This window comes from Dermacentor andersoni, chromosome 3, assembly GCF_023375885.2.
Source record: "Dermacentor andersoni chromosome 3, qqDerAnde1_hic_scaffold, whole genome shotgun sequence".
NCBI lineage: Eukaryota > Metazoa > Arthropoda > Arachnida > Ixodida > Ixodidae > Dermacentor > Dermacentor andersoni.
The window spans coordinates 139,360,407-139,382,867 of NC_092816.1; the positions used below are offsets into that span (position 1 = coordinate 139,360,407).

The 22,461-nt window shown below is 47.6% G+C and overlaps 1 protein-coding gene across 2 annotated transcripts in view; it reads left to right on the forward strand.

Moving 5' to 3' along the window:
* Positions 1-22,461, forward strand: part of LOC126525150 (squamous cell carcinoma antigen recognized by T-cells 3-like) — a 106,238-nt gene that overhangs the window by 49,829 nt on the left and 33,948 nt on the right. For both annotated transcript variants that reach the window (XM_050173204.3, XM_050173205.3), the window contains exons 13-16: positions 3,130-3,242; positions 6,183-6,259; positions 17,929-18,159; positions 21,541-21,640. In XM_050173204.3, the coding sequence (XP_050029161.2) occupies positions 3,130-3,242; positions 6,183-6,259; positions 17,929-18,159; positions 21,541-21,640 (521 nt within the window). The remainder of the gene's footprint in view (positions 1-3,129; positions 3,243-6,182; positions 6,260-17,928; positions 18,160-21,540; positions 21,641-22,461) is intronic.

Genomic DNA, 22,461 nt, shown 5'->3' on the forward strand with positions numbered 1-22,461 from the left:
GTGAACAAGAGAAAACACATTGAGCAAGACGGCGGAACAGCCTGTTGCAAAACGACCAGAACAAAGACGTCTTCATTGTCTCTGCATTTCCCCAGTCCCACTACATGGAGTCCATTAAAGCACTATCCTTGTCGTCATCTACATGTCTTACATTATTCTTGTACAAGAAATAATTCTTTCTTTTTTCGGTTCTTGCATACGGTACAGTTCATTCGGCAAAAGGTATAGCACAAACCATGAGTAGATTTCTCACGCCTGACAAGGGGTTAAAAAGAAAATTTTCTAAATTTCGGTCTGGGTGAAAACCTGTCCCGGGCATCAGGGGTGCGAGGCAAGCATGCTTCCTTGACGCCACGGCGGCTCCATGGTTCTGGCCGACTAAAGGTGTGCTACAAACGGTATAATGCTCTCGCATTCCCACACGTGAGCACTTTAAACGTCTCTGCTGAATATTTAATTCTAGGATAGAAGAAACATTATAAGTTGCCCATCTCATCACATAAGAAGTTAGTGGCAACAGTTATTTTTTTGCACTGACGGCTACTAAGAAATCTCATGAGAAATTGTGAATGTACTGTATTATTTCTCATATAGCCTGCACCCCCAATTACAACAGCCAGAAAAGAAAAGAAAAATTTATGCGTATTACTCGCGGAACTAACTGCATACAATGATGCTCAAATCTTTGCAAAAGCAGTCCATTCACAGATGCACAACTTGTCTAGCAGCTCTATTCCCCCTCCCACCTCCGTTGGCAATGCTGAGAAAGCTGGATTCACACGACGGATGTGATTGCACACAATTCAGTCACGTGACATCTGATGTGAATCAGGTAACTTCGCAGGCCTAGTAGCATTCACATGATAGAGGATGACAGTGTGGACAGAGCAGCCCTTGCATGGGCACTGGCAATGGAGAAAATGTGACTGAGCCAAAAATCCCACCGATGATTTCTCTCCGCTGTATCGTGAAGCGCTTTGCGTGGACCAAGGGAGCTCCGCAGGGACGGGTGACGTACGAGTTCATCCTTGCGAGGTTCCCTAGGAGATAACAAAACTAAATGGCAGGGAACGTTGCCTCAAGGTGTGGTGCACCTACAGGCAAAATTCGCATACTACGCACACACCAACTTTATTGTTATTATTATTTTTTATTTTTTTAGTGCGGGTTATACGCACGAAAATATGGTATTTATATATATTATTAGATATTTACATGTTTCGAGGCAATTATCAAACTGAAACAATTCTGTAAACAGCTACATTGTATTTTGTACATTGTATATGTGCTCTCGGCAATGCGGGGAACGCCCTCAGCGGTATCCACCTCTTTTCGCTTCATGTAGAGCAAGCCAGCGAACATTGCGCCTGGTGCCACTGCGTCTCAGTCCTCTGTGCAAAGTTTGTCTTGAAATTTCACTCCACGTAGCCCACGCTTAACGATAAAAGCTGCTTTGAACAAATACGCGGGAATGCACTCAGTTGAAACAAACCGGAAGTAGACAACGCTTGGGTCAGTGCATGAAGGAGGTGGGACATAGCGATAACCACACAGCGTAAAAGTTGAGGGGGAATGCCGCGTCTTGAGGGGAGAAAATGTTTAACCACTGATACCTGCGTTATGGAGCACTGGCACAAAACTCTTGTGAGAAAGCATTCCTTCAGGGATACCCTCTGTGTCTAGGCGTATGAAAAAACGTTTCCGGGGCCTTTTAAAGAGTGTTGCCTTACGAATCACCTGCTGAAAAAAAATGTATCTAATTGTAGTTAGACGTAATTATCACAACAGTGAGTGGCTTTCTCTCTCTTTTCGTCTCTGCTAGCACGCTAAAAGCTACACGGGATAAGCCAAAAGGGCAAAGCCCCACCCAAAAGTTTAGTGTCCCAATGGTAACAGGGTTCACCTCAGCACCCTGTGGTAGCCACGGTAGACTACACTACGCAGCACACCGCTGCTGTCTCGGAGGCCACACTCGGCAGACGCAGCTATGTGCAGCTGTTGTGGGCAGACTGGCAGCGCAAAGATGAAATAATTGTTCTTTATTTTTAGTGTCACAGACATATATATTTCTCATTTATTTAACTCAAAATTAAGAATAATAATATTGACACGTGTACTTATCTTTATCGGGCGACACGTTTTGCCGCCTAACAAATGTTATCGCACAGCGCGGGACGCGCATGCATGTATCCGAAGTTTCTGGAAAGTTATCGATGCTTCTATCCGCTGTCTGTTGTCGCCGAACCTTGTGTTATCTTATTTCATCGCTTGACACGAATGGTGTAGATCTTTGTAGAAGGCATGCGGGTCCCAACGTTTAGTCTGGAACATTCGATGACTGCTCTATAAAAGCCGACGCGCTTGACCCGCTGATCAGATTTTCGACGATCGCCGAGCGTGTTCGCCACTATCGTTGTGCTATAAGTGTAGCCTGTTTTGTGGGCACAGGTTCGCCCAATAAAAGTTAGTTTTGTCGTTCACAGTATTGCTACTGTGTTATTGAACGTCACCACCACGTGACAATATTATTTAAAATGTTGTCACTGTTTCTGGCACGAGATTGTAAATTCCCTGCCACATGCAGTGCAATAATATTTGGCTCACATGTTCACTGGAGCCTCTTCTACAGATTGACAATGTACTCTTACCACGTTCAAAAACTGTTTCAAGGCCCCTTCAACTCTTTCCTTACCTGATAAGATTTGCTTACGGTAAAATTACCCGCCGTGGTTGCTCAGTGGCTATGGTGTTAGGCTGCTGAGCACGAGGTCGCGGGATCGAATCCCGGCCACGGCGGCCGCATTTCGATGGGGGCGAAATGCGAAAACACCCGTGTACTTAGATTTAGGTGCACGTTAAAGAACCCCAGGTGGTCGAAATTTCCGGAGTCCTCCACTACGGCGTGCCTCATAATCAGAAAGTGGTTTTGGCACGTAAAACCCCATAATTTAATTTTTATGGTAAAATTGGCCCATTGTGTATTACAGAAGTGTAATTTACCAAGGTATCTTGCCTTAAGTTTCTTTTAAATTACTCTCTAATAATATTCTTCGCTCTATTTGATCTCAGTAATAGTGTAAAGCATGTCAGTGAGCCTGTGCATGCGACATTGCCACCTTCCATGTGCAGGACTTTTGGTGACGACAAGCACTACCGGAAGGTTCTGTTTCGAGGCATGTATGCTGCTGTTGACTGGCCCGAGACCCTTGGGGACCTGCTGTTGCTCTTTGAGCGCGAGGAAGGCAAGTTTGGCTTGCCTTGCAGTTGCAGTTTTCCTTCGCATTTACTCTTTGTAGACACGGCACGTCCGATCTTTCTCTGCCCGACTTTCTTGTGGTATGCGGCAGCACAAAATATTTTTCCCTTCAAACGTCACACGGAGGTTGTTCATTTTGGGAAAGGGGTGCTGCGATTCCCTTTAAAGGCCAACTGCATTGAAATTTTGAATCGCATGAAAGCACTATTGATTCAGATTGTACAGGTATAGAGCAGCCTCTCTGCAAAATTTTGAACTTGAATTAGGAATGGATGAATCACAAGAAGATGGAAGAAATAGATGTTCCTAATACCACAGCTGAAAAAAGACGCTGCCATTATGGCTTGCTGATAATGATGCACAAACCCAAAAAGTTGAGAAATAGTGCGTGGTCTGGGCATGGCCTCCAAGGCTGGGCAATGCCCAAGGTGTGCTGAAAATCTCGGAAGCCAAGTTCTGGGATTTGCGTCACACCACCTAATCAGAAGGTGCCTGCATTGTTTGCTTGGGTGCTATTTAAAGGCTATTAATAAGAACATTTACTGGTCCCGCTGCTTTGGATCCAGTTTGCTTCAATAGTACATACTAGCAATAATTTACAACAAATACAGCCTGCTTCTGCATTCCACAGCGCTTGAAACTGCCGGTGGGCACCATCGTGGTTGATGGCATGAACGAAGAGCCATCCTAAATAAACATTTATCCGTCTCTTCTTGGCGGAACTTGTGCCAAGTTCCAACGTTTGATTGGAATCTATCATCACTGCATGCTAGCTACTTGCGCAATGAATAAAATGGCATCACACACTTCTAATTTTGGACCGAAGTAAATGACGCCAGCCGCCTCCGCCAATCACAGTATGCCTTTTAGTCACATGTACATACTCAGTCGGCAAATGGGTTCACATGTTGTAACTTCTTTTTGAAGTGGATTTTCTGCATAACTAATGGGTAGATGGGGGACATGGGGGGGGGGAATTGAAAAAAGGTGACTCTTTCAAATGCAACCAGGATGGCTATGATAGTGTAAATTGATTATGAGCAGTGTAGCATGATAGAAATGTGTTTGTTTGTTTTGCTTGTTCAGCCAAAATATAGCCCGGGTGGTGATGTAGATTGCAATTATAGCCCAAATATTGTTCCAGAACACATTGAACTTGGAGAGCACATGCAACAGTGACTCTGTATTATAATAATACCATCTTAAAGATAAATTTTTTATCCTTTTTTTTTTACATTCTTTTGGTCTCTGAAGCCCGAGATGCATGGAGTAAACTTTCACAGTGAACATCGCCCGCCACAAATAGATGCGGCGTGACGACACTGATGGTTCGCTGGCATCTCTTACGTTCAGCAACAAACAGGCGGATGCCGCCACGCGCTCGCCGCATATTTGTCAGTGTTGCCAGGCCCTAGGAATGGGTTTTTGGATAAGAAAAAAATACTAAATAGGCCTTTTATTGTATTATTTGTTGTTAATGACTAAGCAACTTGGAAAAAAAGTTTTGTAGAGGCGCTTACAAATGATTTCCACACATTTCATTGAGCTGTAAGTGTTTTAGCAGGCTGGCTTTGCGTCGTCTGGCTACGTTGAGCAGTGGCGCCATGGTGCACAGGCATTGCAGAAGGTTTTGTAGTTCTCCAACTGTGACTTTTGTTTACGTCGTGTAAAAGCACATTGTGGTTATTCATGTTTACTTCAGTTTCAGTTCCTGTTTTAAAGCCTCCTCCAATAACAAGCATTTACTACTGCATCCGGGAAGGATGGAATTATCATTATTTGGCATGGAATGGGCCCATCAGCGGCTCTCGTTCTCGATGCACTAGGCATTCCGTGTGCTGCCTGGGCCCACACAGATGCAAACAGCCAGAAGACCAGGCATGGCCGGCGTCTAACTGTAATCTGCCGTTGCTCTTTTCCCTCAAAGCACTCGAGCAGAAGGGTTGTTGTAGTAGAGCAGGGGTGGCCAGGGGTGGCTTCTGACCGAAGAAGCACAAAACCAAACTCTGCGAGGCACGCGTGCCGACAGCGAAAAGAAAAAAAAGAACAGCTTCGGGCGCCGCGAATCACAAACCATTTCGTCTGCTATACCCGAACAAATATGGGCGGCACCATACACACACACACAAAAAAAAAAAAATACAATAATACAATAATAAGAAAAGCAGTACAATGCACACACTATATTACGCCATGGCACCTTCGATCGAGTTGATAAGAAAACTGCACCGCACATGTAATTATTATCTGTTTCTTAAGCACCTCACTTAAGTTTGTAGACGAAAGATAAGTTTACACAAATTTTTACTTTTAAACATTCAGTATCCCGCTGTAATGACCAATGGTGTCCCGTTCATGCGCAGAGTGCCCGAAAGTGTGCGGCCAAACTTGTCCTAATGCCCGCATTTCGTTGCTTCAGCACGGCCGCGCGACGGACGCTCCGATGGAAAAGCAAAAGTACACAAAAACGAACCAGCTGCCGGAAGTCAGAGGGAGATCAATTGCCGCGACACCTGGTGAGCGCGCAAGGCGCTCCCGCCACTTCCAATGGCGATTTTCGCTGGGCGGCGTTTTTCCAATCAGTCTGGGTAGCCGGCGGGAGTCAAATTTTTGGACGCCGAGGGGCGAGCGTTCGCCGAGTATATTTCGTCGCCTGGACGCAGGTTTCTCGCTCAATCTATCCCAGGCTTAAGACTTGTGTCTACCTCCCTCCTTGAAGCTCATCTTCAGAAACAAAGTTTGAGTTTGCAGTACAGGGATAGTCTTGTGTGCAGGCATTTCTGCTGTCTTCATCTTTTTGCACTGCCTGTCCTCGTGTGGGAACCTTTCTTATGGCGTACTCTCGTATATTGTATGCTGTAAGTGTCTCGTGTAGCATGCAAACTGCTTTGCAGGGTGTCTACTAACATGATTTGTTCCGTTGCAGGAACCCTGGAAACCTTGGATGTAGCAACGGAAAAGTATGAGGCTCACATGCGGAGAGTCCTCGACAAGCGGGAAAAGGTGAATGAAAGACAGTTGGTCTTTGTTAGAGAGAGTCATCCCCATGTGTGCTGGCTAAAGACAGCTTTATTGCTGCATGTTTACCTGTTGTGTTCTGATGCTAGGAAAGCTGGCGATGGGTACACAATTGCAAGGCTGGCCTTTGTCCTGGTCCGCTGCTTTCAACGCAAGCCTGGCTCAACACTAGCAGGGCTTTGCTGCAGTGATGACGCAATATATTTTCCTGTTAAATGAAGTTGTATTTATCGTGTTGAATGAAAGCTAAATAAACATACAAAGCCTACAATATTTGCAACACACAAACAGATTACCGCATTTACTCGCATAATGATCACACTTTTTTGTAAAAAAAATTGACACGAATTCAGGGGTGCGAATTACGCGGGTTAAATCTCCCGCGAAAAGAAAATTTTTTTCATCCCACGTTTGCTGCGGGATGACAACAGGTCAACAAACAGCCGGCTGCCGCTGTAAACAGTACAGGACACTAAAACAAGAATGGTGGCCGGTGGAGCAAGCCAAACACGCCGAACGCGATTATTTTTCTTCTTGTGAGTACATTACGTGCATTGAAACACTTTCTTCCGCATCTGTAATGAATAGTATAGTTAATATCGGCAAGTTTGCGGCAATAACGTAGCCATGTCCACTTTAAGGGGAGAGAAACAGATGGGCGCGCTTAGCTGCCAGTGACATGGAAACACATGGCAAGCATGCTGCGTAAACTGCGGCATTTGTCTTCACTACTATCCTAATACGGCACGTTTCCGCTAAGGGTGGCCGAATATCTTAGTTATGTTACAAGCGTCGGCGTATGAATAGGGTACACTACTAACGTATCAATTTAAACATGGCTACTATCGTTACCGCTCGCGATTTGTTGTGTGCCCACGAGTACAGACGAGAAGAATCAAAAGGCACCTTTTTAGTTGTTGTTGACCACAACCATTATAAAGCCTACACATAATAAAATCAAGTTTGGTTGTAGCTTTTTTTTTTTCATGTAAGTACAGAAAGTGATAAAAAGAATACACTTTTGTGTATTGGACCAGCTACTAGCCACATAGGCTATTGGTCCAACTATTTTTGTACACACTACTCGACTTGTTTAAATAAAGCTCACTTTTTGATTGATTGATTGATTGACTGATTGATTTATTGATTGAAATGGGGCATCTGCTTAAGAATGTTTGGTGCGCGCACACCACTTGGTTTGTCTAGAAGAGTCGTTCGCATAGCATTTGACAGATGGTAAGCACGATTATTATTAGCTAGACTTGGCATGCAACATATCGCTGCGGCAAGTTCAGGGTGCGATCATTACACGGGAAAGAAAAAAGAATCGAATTTTGACGACAAAATTTAGTGGTGCGATCATTATGCAAGTAAATACGGTATAAGTTACCATGCAAAAATAAGTTGTCCGCTGATTCGGATTTCAAACATGTGCGAAGTTCCTGCATCGAGAAGCTTGCTGAACAGAAGATCTGTTGGCTGCCAGCACTGTTTGCCGGAACTGCCAAGATCATCTTGGCAAGCAGAGCAAGTTTGGGGTACTTGAACTGCTTGTATTTCCAAAACTCCAGCAAATCAGATGTGGAACTGTGTGACATTTCTGTTGACATATATTCCTGAAGCTCAGCTTCCATAACGGAATGGGTGTTGTAAGGGTCACTACACTCACTATACAATTCTGAGCACTGCCTTTTTGTGGCAGGCTATTCTGGAAAAGTTTCCACGCATACTTCTATTTCCAAAAATGAAGAAACAAGCTGCCTTACAGCAAGATATACACTCAGACTTCGTATAACGAAGTTGAAGGGAAGCCAAAATTATTTCATTATATCTTTTACTTCGTTATGTGCATTATTGCCCTTTACTGCGGTATACGCCCAATGGTGGGCACAACTTTCAGTATGCAAAGAAGTCTCCTTCTTCGCGGCCACGTATGCAATGAAATTTTAAGAAAACAGCAACAGAATGTTCGGCAGGTGCAGCACTCGACTTCTTAGCACCTGATATGAGAGCATTTACGATAGCCTCCTTCCGTGTCAACCCGATGGTCTCTCACTTCCGCCTTTCACTTTGCTTGGTCATGTTGTCATGAAACCCGTTAAATAGCTGCACGAACAAAGAAAACAGCTAGCATGCTGCAATATAAACAAAGTCTGTCGTGTTCGAGCAGTATATGGCACACAGCATGGTGTGCTGACTACGCAGCTGGGACGGTATTGTCGGGCGACCTCCACGACTTTCGGAGATGGTTTCACTTTCACGATACTTCGCGAACTTACGGAAGTGTACAGCCGACAGAGCTCGGCACAGCGCCAGAAACACTGTCAGCTGCATAAGCAGATGCATTCAGCAGGTGAAAATTAAACAGTAAAACATTGTAATCCACTGCCCTCTCCTGGCCTCGCAGGCCCCACTGTGCAAGAGCACCAGCTTGGCTTGGCTGGCTCGTGACCCCCGAGATCGCACCAACGCAATCTCGGAGGTCACGCCTTTTTGTGCAGAACTCCGCAGTAAGAGAGAGAAGTGCAGGTACTAGTTTTTGCACACTGTGTTCAAGCAGCACCATCGATATGTGGTGTGGCGCTGCTAGGCTATCTGAACTTGGCCCCCGAGATAGCGGCCTCGGAGGACGTGCCTGTACGCCTAGCTTTGCCAGCTTTGCACTGCAGTGAGCGACAGGTGCAATAAGGAAGTGCTGCTTGTGCGTGGCTACTGTGCTCACGGTGGTGATAAAGACCAGTGTTACTCGACAGCATGTTCGGCATGAAAATTCTGAACTGTCGCATCAAATGAATGCTCAACCCAGAGTAAAGTGGTATGCTCGGTGCACAATGCTTCTTTCTTTTTTTTGTTTTGGAGACTAACCTAGTTTGTTATATCCATTGGCAAGTCAATTTTACTTTGTTAAAATTAGGTTTTATATATATATGAATCTCTGTGGGAACTACAAGGGTAATCCGCCTTTTTCACTTTCCTGTGCTGCCCTCTGCCGCACGCCGCTGGAAACGTTTTGGAAGGGTGCCGGGGCATTTGCCGGTTGACTTGTGTACCTGCACCCACGTTGAGTGCGCATCGGTTGTGCAATTCGTGAATCGCAAATAATTATTAATATCTTCTCTGGCACTGCATGTCATTCCTGGAAGCCATGTTGCACTCGCCCACTACTGGGTGAGCAGGCCTGAGTGTGCTCTTGTGCAAACAGTGCGGCCGATAAAGGCACGCTGAGTTCAGTGTGCCGACACGGTTGTTTTGTAGTTTGTTGTCAGTGATTTCTGCACTTGGAGCTTGCTTTTTGTATTGTTTTCACACATCATTTAGACGGTTCGCATATTCAAGAATTCTTCGAGCGGAATCTTCCACGTCGGATTTAACAAAGCGGTGCACTTGTTTACATTGACATCTACAGCCACAGATCGTTGTTAGCTTCAAATATTGTGGAAAAGATGCATCACTGATATTAAATAATGTCAAAATGTAGCAAACCATACATATCTGCGCATATGTACCGTGTTGTTCCACCCTGAGACGAGTAAATATGAGTGGCCGAACCACTTAAACAACGGCAACTGTGATCGAGATACATATATTACAGGCTGGTAATTTATTACTGATTTTCGCTTTTCTTTAACTCCCATCATACTTATTTTGCGGGTGCTATAAAGCATTATAAGATAACCTGTGCTCGCATAAGCGATCATACATAGGCCGTGTTGTTCTCTCGCGAAAACGCAGATGCCATCACTGACATCGTTGGTATAACTGAGCGAGACAGTTGTTTATGCAGCTGTAAACCCAATGCAAAGTCTCTTCTTTCCAGTTTGACACAGAGCTAAACAGTGAATCTCTGGAATTGAGAAATGTGTCAGCATAACAACATGCACAGACCCACTCATCTATGTGACGAATGCGACCGGCAGCTTAGGGGTATGGTGACGTACATACCTTGGTACAGCACTGTGTTGCCACTTGCCGCTTATTGTGTATGCACCGTGTGAAGTGAAAAGTTGTTGGTTTCCAATTGCTCAGGCCAGAGCTCAACTATAAGAGCAGTTTCCTTCATCCTAGCTGCTTATGTTTCAGTTAAGGTCCTCCGGTAGCAGCTGCACGAACTCGACAGTATCAACATTGGCTCAAACTTCGTGTGCGCGGCTTGAGAGAGTTGAAGCTTGTGCATTTCAACTGGGTAGGAGTGTTTGACTCATTTTGAGCCTGATAAATTATATGTATAAGCACAGACGCTGTCGCTATTGTGTTGTCGGTTCGACGGCTGATCAGGCGAGGTTTGGTCGAATGGTGGACAGCACGCTGATTTTGTCGGTGCCGTCGACAAGAAAGCCCGTCGCAGTACGACAACTTGCGCTCATTGGTTGCGTTGTATATAATTGCATCGTTGTTGGCCTGGTACGATAGTTTCAGTGACGCACTGTGCTGAATTGTCGGTCAATCGTTGGCGTGAGCGTCTTGTCGGTTTCGTATCGACCCAGTGTTACCATGCCTTAAACGCGTGCGTAAAGTCAAGCACACACTGCCACCACCAGCAAGTGAGGGCTCACGCTGCAAGAAGACTTCGTCAGCAGCGTGATGTTTTTAAGTGCCCCAAGTGTAACGCGTGGGTTTTGCATTAAATTTGCTAGCCATCAATGAAAGGCGGCATGGCTCACGGTGTAGTCTGGACCACTTGGATGAAGCCCTGGCCACTTTTTGTTTTTAAGTGGAGTTCCAGTCTTACGCTGTGTACGTTTTCGACACCGCACCGACGTCGAGCTACTAGTGGAGTTTCAACATGGTACACGGCACGAGTGTTTGCAGCAGCGCGCGTCCGAGCACTTTTTGGGGTGGGGGTGGGGGGGTTGGGGTAGGGGGGACTTTCCAGCGCATGGCCATGCGCGCGACCCTTCCAAAACGTTTTGCAACTAATCCGCTAGGGCAGGTGGTGGTGGTAGAAACATTTTATTCAAGAAGTTAATAAGAGAGTTTCTTGCTGTGTGCCTGAGTGGCAGCCCCTATTCCGGGATGCCATTGGAGATGGCCGCTGCCCGGGCGCCCGCCACTAAGGAACATTGAGCTTCCAGTGTAGAGCAGCCGAGCAGGTACTCCTCCCAAGCCTCTCTAGTAGGGATGGGGAAAGGGGATGAGAAGGAAAGTGGAGTGGTGGGGCACGAAGCCACAACGTGAAAGGTATCGGCGAGGACCTGACAAGTCGGGCACGTGCCTGAGATTTCCGGCATGAAGTGCCGGGCGACCGCCGGACTAAGGAAAGTATTGGTCTAAAGGCGGCATAGTAGTCATTCATCCGCTTTCGCCAAACCGTGTGTAGGGTTAGGGTACAGTCGGCTCGAAGTGTGATAATAATCCAGAATATCGCTGTGGTGTGTGAGGCTCGAGTTGCCAGGTTCCGACACAGGACATGAAAGGGCAGCGGCCCGGAGGAAAGAAGCGCGGGCAGCGGCATTCGCCTGTGTGGCCTGGGGTCCAGACTATTCTGATGGAGTGAGGGTTGAAGCACCAGGAGGCAGCTCGAAGGAGACTAGCCGCCAGCAGGGCGATGGAACCCTGGATGTATCGAGAACAGGCTGAGTGTGAATTTGTCAAGATAGTGTGAGTGGCGGGGTGGGAGGCGGCCAAAGTGATGGCAACCTCCTCTGCATGAGTTACAGTGTCAGCTCTGAACGAGAGGCCATCGACGTGGTGACCCTCGGTGATCACAGCGGCCGTGAAGTGACCTGAGGGGGAAGGGCCCGAAACGTCTACGTAGAATACGCCGGGGCGTTCGGAGTGGCGCGCCTGGAGGGCAGCAATACGCACTTGCCTGCGACCGGGGTGTTGTTCGGGATTCATGTTGCGGGGGAGTGGCTTCACCCATAGCTTCTGGCGCCAGAGTTCCGGTATCGGGGAGGGAGGGACCAGGTTAGAGATTGAGCTGAGGCCAAGTCTCTGTAGCAGGCGGCACCCGCAAGGCGTCTGCAACAGACGAGTGAGTTGATTGACGCGGTAGGCTTCCCGCAGCTCCGCGAAGGAGTTGTGCACCCCCAGGGCCGCAAAGTGGCGATTGGAAGTAGTGATGGGCAGGTCCAGTGTGTGCTTGTAAACGGAGCGAAGAAGAATATCCAGCTGGTGTTTGTGGTGACGACGCAGGCAAAGGTGTGGTGAGGTGTAGAGGACCCGACTGGTTGCAAACGCTTGGGCCAACTGGAGGGACTGGGTCCCCCGGAGGCCGCCACGCTTGGTAGAGACCCACTGAATCATACGACTCACTTGTTCGCTGGTGCGTCAGAGAGCAGCTATGGTACCCTTACGGTCCAGGGAGAACGAGAGCTGAACCCCGAGAATCCGAAGGCCCTGGACCGACGGGACGGGTCCGGACGGGAGAGAAATCTGGGGTGGCGGTAGGCGGGAAACTGATAGGGGTGCCGATTTGGATGGAGAACACTCTAGGCCACAAGAAGCGGCATAAGTGTCCACTAGAAGGGCCGCCTGCTGTAGGCGTTCCTCGATTTGAGCCGTAGAGCGTATGGTGTATCCCCTCGACCTTCTGCAGGAGGGAGGGGAGGTTCAGCATGGCCAAGTTGAAGAGTAGAGGTGACAAGACCGCTCCTTGAGGTGTACCCCGTGTGCCTAGTGGGTGATGGCTGGGCTCGGTGGAATCGAGGTGGATGAAGACGGCGTGATTAGAAAGAAAAGCGCGGATGTAGTCGAAAGACTTCTGTCCGCAGTCTGTGGTGGAAACATTAGCGAGCATGCTACTGTGTTTGACATGGTCGAACATGCCCCGAAGATCGAGACCGAGAACAGCTTTGTCATTTTGGCGCATAGTAGTCGGCTCTGTGACATCGTGGTGGAGCTGTAGCAAGATGTCCTGTGCCGACAGATGCAGGCCAAAGCCAAACATCGTGTCGGCAAAGGTCCTCCCCCTAGCCTCCAGGTATGCGGAAAGGCGGACGCGGACCATAGTTTCCATGAGCTTGCCGGCCTCAGGTGGGTCTCAGGGCCTCAATGCTAACCGGCTTGCCCGGCATCGGGATGAATGTGACCAGCGATGTGGTCCATTCTGATGGGAGCAGCGAGCCGTCCCATATTGAGTTAATAAGGTAGAGCAGCGACAAAAGAGCCTGGTCAGAGAGATTGGCTAGGAGTGACACTGTGATGCCATCCTGGCCGGGAGCCGTGCCCCGGCGCATTTTCGCCAGTGCAGCCCGCAAGTCGGGAAGCGTGTATGGAGCGTCGATGTTGGAGTTGGGGGAACCAGAATATGTGTATTCCGGGCCCACGGGGTCGACCATGCGACAAATGTATCAGTTGTAGAGATCCTTCGCGAGTTGATCCGTCGTGCCCTGATAGGCATGCAAGGCGTGACGGAGTTGACGCCGTATTTCTCCACGGGTGGTGGAGGGGTCCAGAAGGCTCCTGAAGAGTCGCCACGTGCTCTTGGAGCTCATCTGGCCTGCTGCCTTTGTGCAGGTGTCGGTCCAATTTGAATCGGCAAGCTGCACAGAATATGCAGCCGCTTGTGTGGTGAGCGCCTCGATACAAGAGCGGAGTTTGCGGTTTAGCTTGTTTCGCCGCCAACGGCGTATGAGGCTGCGGCGAGCATCCCAGAGATGGAGGAGGTGTGGGTCGATAGCAGGAGTCACGTTAGAGGTGGCAAGGGCCTGTGTGTGCGCTCGTTGCGTATGAAGGGCATAGGATGCCCATGCCACTTATTCGTCTGAATCAGGGATCAGGGTTAAGGGTTGAGATCTGAACTTGGTCCAGTCGGTAAGACGGGCCTGGCCCCAGTGTTGGCGCATTTTCTGTCGCAGTGTGAAGGCAATGCGGAGCAGAAAATGATCGCTACCGAGGGTTTCATCGAGATTCTCCCACGTAGCATCACGGATGTTACGGGTGAGGGAGAGGTCCAGGCAAGTGTCACGTGACACCGAATTACCGCAACGTGTAGGATGTACCGGATCGATGAGCAGCGTGAGACTAAGCGAGGAGATGAGCTCCTTAAGCTGTCGGCCTTGGGTCTTTTCGTAGTGGTAGCCCCAGTGAGGGCTGGGGGCATTAAAGTCGCCGACTATCACCAGGGCTTCACGGGCCGCCGTACGCAAGGCCTGATGGAAGAGTTGCGTGAAGGAGACCTTCGATAGGTGAGGGGGGCAATACACGTTCAAAATATGAATCGAGGGTTGGCCCCTTCGCTGAGGGAGCACTGAGACCATGCAGTAGTCATATGGGAGGTCCAGATCGAGATCGAAATGAACCGCCATGTACATCTTATACATGAGGAGGCAAGTGGTGGTGCCGCCTACGTAGGGGCAGTAGCTGGAAACGGTTGGGGTTGAGCCAGTTTCCTGGAGTGCCAAGATGGCTGGTTTAGAGTCAAGTGATTGGAGAAATAGAGAAAGGTGTGAGCGCTTTCGCCTGTTCCCGAAACCTCTGGAGTTCCACTGTACGATATCGAAGCGGGACGGCAGATTTGAATGGGGTGTACGGTTGGTGGCCATCATGAATGTCCTAGATTTTATATGTCATCCTCCATGCCCTGTTCAGAGCCTTGGGAGACAGGAAGGGGGATGGAAGCCGGGTTGCCCTGTGTCGAGGTGGTGGTGGTCACCTTGCGGTGCCGGGAAGCGGAACCGACACTACTTCGCGAGGTAGAGCGGGACCGTGATGTTTTGAATTTGAACTGAGTAATCGCCCAGGCCTGAATGGCCTGCAGTACCTCAGCTACGATGTGTTGAACAGAAAAAGTGGAGATGTGGTGGAGGAGCAGATTGTCAAGGCTGGAGACGTGCTCCTCGAGGGGCAAAGTTGAATCAATCGGCAGAGGAGCCTTAGCTACGGTAGCCGGGGGAGTACTCGATGTGGGCGCCACCTGAGGGCTAGGCTTGAGGGGGGTGGCCGGCAGGGCCGGGCGCCTGCGAAGTGTGCTGTTGAAGGGATGCAACTTGCTTGGTCAGTAATGCAATTTGCCGCTGAAGGTCCGCGTTCTGCTTGCGAAGGGCCGCAAGTTCAGTGGAGGGAGGGGCAGTAGGTGGGGGAGAGAGAGGCTTAGGAGTAGCAATTCCTGCCCAACTACTCCCCTGTGGTGGTGCCGTCGAGACATCGAGCGGCGGAAATTCTTGGGTTTCGGCCGGGTGCTGGGAGCCAGGCTGTTTCGGGTGGGTGCCCTTCTTGTCGTGGAGTGGTGGTGACGTGAGCGCTCGAGGATGTGCCGAGGGCAACGTGGGCTTCCGGTATTTGCCCGTGCAACCTCTGGCCTCGGTCTCGTGAGCACCGTGACAGAGGAGGCACTTAAGTTGGCAATTGTGGTCGGTGAGGCCTTCGGGAGCGAGGGTCCCACACTGGCTACAGCGGTCTGGGTTGGGATGGGGGCACACAGACGGCCGGTGGTCTATGATGCCGAACTGAAGACAGGCTGGGATTGTTTTTTTATACGGTTTGAAATATAGTTTGAAAGCTGCAGCATTAAAAGCAACTTCACAAATTTCCAGAGCATTCCTGGTGGACAGTACCTTGTTAGTAAGCACTTATAAACAAATTGCAGGAAGGTCGGCACATAATAGTGTGGTTATGAGCGCGCTGGGAGCAATGCATCAACTGGGCTCACTGCGTCCAAGACTTGCGTCTTGCGTCATGCGGTGCCAGACGCCGTGGCTGATGGTGCTTAGTGCTCACAACCGGTGCCCGCAAATTAAATGCAAAATTGTAAAAAGATATGGGTGTTCGTCCTGAGCAAAAGAGGAAACAAAGAAAAGTCGCTGTTTCACCAGAAAGGCAAAGCATTGATGACGATAGCAAATGGACAACTGCACAACGTAAGGATCGTAGCTTTATCAGTGTCACGGGGGCTCACGCAAACATTAACAGATCTCACTCGATGACCACGAACCCGCAGTCACAGCGCACGCGAGCGCTTTACACCATGCATTGGAAACTTCAGATTATGCGATAGCCAACACTAGACACGGAACAACAAAATGTGTGTGAAGGCACCAACCATTTCGACTGTCCATGCATGTTAGTCACTGCTACCATTTTGTCTGCTACTGCTACTATTGGTGCTTCAAAATTAGTTATACATTCTTTAAATTGCCAGTGGCGGACAGCATAATTTTAATGCTTGAGCTGGATCCTGCTTAAAGAGGTTGACATTACTTGTGCAAGAAATTGAAATGCATAGATTGTATGCGGGAGAAGAGGAGATGCATGCATTCCTCCCCCCCCCCCCCCCCCCCCCCGATTCGATTGTCTGCTTGACCACGTTACAGTGCATTCACTCCCTCCCTTCCCATCCCTGTTGTGCAGAAGGCATCATCAGGTCTCGCGTTCCTCCAAGCACTGCGAGCTGTCACACGTCCCGCTGCCTGTGCAAGTAGTTTACCTAGGCGACAAATAGTGCAGCGGTGTTTCCTGCTTACTGGCGCACGTACCTACCTGCCGGTCCGTGTGTACCGGAGTGTGCGTACTGGCGTGTGCTTACTGGCACCTGCATATCGGCATGCACGCTTTGACGGCAGTTTTGCCACTCAAACATTTCATGCAGAAAGTCGTTTGAAAATAACTTTTGCCTAAGCCAACATTTTTATAGTTTTTTGCTAGATGAACTAGCCATACAGTCTCCAAGTTCACGCTTGAGATGGCTGAAAACTTCATTAAGTCAGAACTGTGCCACGCAATTACTTTGTTAAATCGTGAAAGAAAATACATGGTTTTCAATGGAGCTAAGATCAGGAAATGAAAATATAGTTTGTTGCATCATGAATTTTGTTACATCGAGGTTCATTATATTGAGGTTCGACTGAATCCATTATTTTGTAATATCCCGTTTCGTTCGAACAACATTCAAGTGTACTTCACTGCATCCTTCAGAGGTCAGCATCCAAAGATGCTATCCACGTTCCAAGCTCACATAGGGCTCTGCGTGTGGCTCAGCCTGCCCAACAAAAGAAGGCGATGGCCAGGCTGGCACCCAAGTCAAGATGAAGTTAGGCTACGCGAACCTAGTTCACGGGCAGGGCTGGCTATGGGCTTTTCGGCCAGATCCAGCCTGTGCACACGTGTTTGCTGACACGCTGTGGTAGCTTAAGTGGCTGTGGCATCCTGCTGCTGAGCTAGATTGATCTAGCTCAGTAGCACGTGGGTTCGATCTTGGCAGCAGTGGCCTCCATTTTGGTGCGAGAGAAATGCAAAAACGTTTTTGTACCGTGCATTGGGTGCACTTTAGAGAACTCCAGTTGGTGAGAATAATTTGGAGTCCCCCTGCTATGGTGTGCCTCATAGTCATTTTGGAGAATTGGTTTGTAAAATCCCCGAATTTCATTTGTAATTAAGCACCTCTTCATTGACGAAAATATGCAGTTTTATTGCTTTATTAGATAGCTATCAACTCTGTCTTTGCAGTATTCAGCATCACTTGCTCAGTTGTGCAATCCTTGTATTACATAGTTCAACAGCGTCCTCCTCCCTTTATGTCTAAAGGTTTCTGTAGCAGTGATAACTTTCCAATTCTAAGAGTTTTCCTGCTTAGAACAGAAGAACTTTCAAGCACATTCTTGCGAGCACAGCATCAAAAGATGCCACCATAACTTTTGTTCCGGTAGTCTGGTGAAATGGGGAGGCATGTACCATGGCTGACACTCTGTAATGCTATTGTTTATTGCTTTGACCAGGCAGCAGCACGGGAGGCAGCTCGGGAAGCGGAGCAGGAGGCCCAGAAGAAGATCCACCGAGCCGAGAAGAAGGCTGAGAAGAAGGCCGAAAAGGCTGAGAAAAAGGCCGAAAGGAAGGCCGAACGCCATGCTGAAAAGCGACGAGAAGCTGAGGCCAAGGTTTTCCAGAGGGTGCCACCCGGCCAAGCCAAGAGGAAAGCACAGCCACCGGGGGAGCCTCCTGACACTCAGGTGCGAACCAGAGGCAGCAAGGGGTAGAGCGGTAGCACTTAAAGGGGCCCTGAACCACTTTTTCTCGAAGCGGAGAAATGCATATGAAGTTAAAATAGGCTATTTCAAAAATACATTGCTGCAAAAAAGTACTTCATTTTGCTCAGTAAAAGCAAAGTTATTTGCTTTGTGCACGACAGGGCTTGAGCGGGTGCTCGCACTCATATGCTCGAGTCTGGCCCTTCTATGTGGTGCGGACTGGAATGGATAGTAGCCACATCCAGCTCGCGCATCTTGAAGCACTGTCAATAGCTCAATATGAAGTGAAGTCTGCCAAGGGATCTAACCAGGAGCGGCCAGGCGTGAGCGCACGCAGGCAAGCATGTGTGTGGTCTGACCTTAAGTTTTGCATGGTTATAGGCTAGTTGAGTGTGCAAAACTACTCGAAATCAGCAAGACCCAATGGCTATGACACTGATAAGCAGGGTGGCCGAAGTTTATTTCCTACACGGGAGGCCATGGCCGAGCGTGATCAGACGATAGTCGGCTTCTTCAGGAAGTATGTAATTATTATCAAAATTCGAAACCAGATTGTTGATTGCTTCAGCTGTTGAATGGGGAATGGAAATTAACGTAGCAAAAGCTTCATCCATGTATATAACTCGAAAAAAGGTACCCTTAAAATTTTCATATTTACACGTGTACGTATATTTATCGGGTGACCACGTTTCGCCGCCTAACAAATCTTATCACACAGCGCGGGACGTGCCTGCATGTATCTGAAGTTTCTGGAAAGTTATCGATGCTTCTATCCGCTGTCTGTTGTCGCCAAACATTGTGTTATCTGATTTCATCGCGTGACGTGAATGGTGTAGAACTTTGTAGAAGGCACGCGGGTCCCAACGATTAGTCTGGAACATTCGATGACTGTTCTTTAAAAGCCGACGCGCTTGACCCGCTGATCAGATTTCCGACGATCGCCGACCGTGTTCGCCGCTATCGTTGTGCTATAAGTGTAGCCTGTTTTGTGGGCACAGGTTCGCCCAATAAAAGTTAGTTTTGTCCTTCACAGTGTTGCTACTATGTTCTTCAACGTCACCACCACGTGACAATATCATCTAATTGGATTAGATGTACGAGAAGCCGACACAGTTAAATACTTGGGTGTTACCATCACAAACACATTAAAATGGGACGTTCACATTAAACAGACGTGCACAAAAGCATATAGACAGCTGGGATACCTTCGCAGGAAACTTGCACTGGCACCTTCCAAAGTTAGGCTAGCAAGTTATAAGGCCCTTGTAAGGCCAATCCTTGAATATGGCAGTATTATCTGGAATCTGCACCAAATCTACCTTCTTAATCAACTGGAGGGAATTCAAAATAAAGCTCTCCGGTTTGTGTATTCGCAGTATTCACGTGACGTCAGCATAACCGCACTACGCAACCGAGCAAACATTCAAACATTGGCAATTCGCCGACGCGTTGCTGCCTTAAAGTTTCTCTACCTTCTTTATCATGACAGCATTAATATAAGCAAACACGAGTACCTAAAACCACTAGCCAGCCAGAACAAACCATGATAAGAGTATCAGGCCATATACCTCCCGCTGTAATACATTCAAGTATTCCTTTTTTCCGTCAGTCATAGAATTATGGAATAAACTGCCACACAACATTGTGTCCTTGGAATCTGTCATCACATTTTCTGTGAAGATTGAAAATTTTTTTTATCGGCAGGTTGCGCCGTTGTAGAAAAAAAAAGGGCTGCGCACGGAGTGTATGTTTCATGTGCATGCTGATCGCAGTTCCTTTAGTGTATGCTTTTACTGTGTATTCAGCTTGCAGTTATTCCGAAATCAGTGTATAACGCATACGCTTTCCTGTTAGTCTGTACTTTTTTAGGATTTTCTTTTCTTTCATTTCTTATTTTCAGATCTTATTTTTTATTGTTGGCAATCTGTACTTTTTGTTGTTGTTTTTTTTTCTTTGTTGCCACTCCTGTAAGAGCCTGTCAAGGCTTACAGTAATAATAAAATAAATAATAAAATAAATAAATTAAACTTTGTCAATAAATATGCACAGTAACAGTAGGAAGAAGTGCACTGATCCAAACACCCTTCTTGATTGATGTCAGCTGTTGGCCAATAGCAGCCACGTATGGGAATCTGCTATATTACGAAATGAAGCGTCCAGAAAAAAGTGAGGAGCAGGCTTCTGTTGAAAAGATAGCGTTTGAGAGAAAGGTGACGTCACGCTCCACTTGCGTGCTTCACGCGCCCTAACGTGCATGACTGCAAAACTTGGCTGAAATGTTCCCAGCAGGGTATGCTAGTCACGGACTGTGTTTTTTCACCAAGACCGAGGGATGGTTCAGGACCGCATTAAGGGGTCCTAAATATTCTTGTGAACATGACATGAAAGAACTTGCTGAGGGCTTAAATAGTGCATACGTGAAACAGCAAGAAAGTGCAGACACACACATGTAACAAAAGAAAAAGAATGCACACAAGTAACATCAGTGTCTATTAAAATAGTAACCACACTACTGAACCTGTGGATGCTGTGGGTAATAATGAACATAGGTGTGTCCACAGAAATAAGCAGGGGGAGGGGTGCATTGCTTCTCTTAAGCCTGCTGAAGTGAATCAATCGATCACCTTATTTCCACTTCCAAACAAAAAAAAATGCGGAGGGTATCGGAAAAAAAGCTCAGCTGAGCTTGACAAGGCCTTACACAGTTCGTCAGCGTACTACAACCTACAAGCCTCCGTATAAAATATTCAAAGATGAAAAATATTTGCACACATATACATATATGTATATGGGCATAGATTTGCTGTTGTCTCATGGTTTCTGGTCTTCTGTGGAACTTATAGAGGACTAGGGCCAATGGCAGTTCACAAGAAGCAGTGTCACATGCCTTGGTAAAGGGCTCTGAATAATGAGTAAAACTTTCCTGTTTCTTCATTTATGAGGAAGCATTGTTGAATAGTTCTGTTTGAGATGCTTGTCAACTTTTCTGCTAGGTGACATGAAGCCAAAGGAAAGTGAGCTTGTCAAGGCACCTAGTGGTGATCCTAGCCCCCGTATTCAGAAATGCATCTTAACTTGAAGCCCATGCTTGACTTTGTCTAAATGACGCTGGTTGTGAACGCACCAAAAGAAATGTAATGAGCGACTTCGGGTCGTTCGCACCAGGCGTCATTTATATCAAGTTAAGCATGAGCTTCAAGTTAAGATGCATTTCTGAACACGAAGGTAAGGGTTGCAAGGTGGTGCATTATTTGGAGCTCTTAGCCTCACTAGCAGGTGCCTATGCTTGTCACTCTGTTCCAGTGATGATGATTGACCCGTTGATTGGCTCCCTTCCACCTGACTTTTGTCGTGCTCTTTCAGGAGCTGGAAACAGACAAAGACGGCTTCAAAGTGCCGTCGCTGCCTGCTGCCAAAGCAGCGGTAACAGCTGCAGAGGAACCACCTTCTAAGAAACAAAAAAGTAGGTAGAACTTCTTTTCTACATCCGTGGCTTTGGCTGTTTCCCACTGTGTACTGCTATTGGGGAAAAGACTTTCTGGACCATCGGTCTAACTCTTTGCAGTCGTGCCAGGCCTCAACCAGCACATGAAAATATTAGTTTCGATCCGATGTTGGGTAGCTGGCCGACACGTGCAAGTGCTCGCATTTGCCGGTTATTTGTGTCAGTTAAGTCAGCTTTCAGTAACTGTTTCAGGTGATGTCTCCAGACAAGGGCAGCACTTCTTTTTTCCTTTTCTCCTGCTTGAAGGGATTTTTTCGTGATTTGTGGCATGAAGCACTGGCAGGATGAGATCATCAGAAGCCAACGAACAAAGACACCAAGGACAACACAGGAGAAATTACTTCTGCTCACTGATTGAAATAAAGAAATTATGAATTAATGGAATTGAAAATGGATGAAAAAACAATTTGCCGCAGGTGGGGAACGATCCCACGCCTTCGCATTACGCGTGTGATGCTCTAACCAATTGAGCTACCGTGGTGCTGTTTCCCCATCCACTTTCTTGGGTATTTATGTGTTACTTCTAGAACTAACCTTGGGAGTGTTAGCCAGCGCCACCACTCACAAACCCTGGCGACGGATGTGGAACATCCTTTCTGCCGCAAGCGTCACGAGTACATGATCTTTCTGGGCGAAGGCAACTGGTCAATAAGCCCACACCTGCTACCTGAAGGCATCAGTGTTGCTGAATTCGAGACCCTCGTTATGTAATGAACGAGAAGAAAGGTGGTTAACCGAGGGGCCCGATTTTTATTAATCATATCATAAGAAGCCAACAA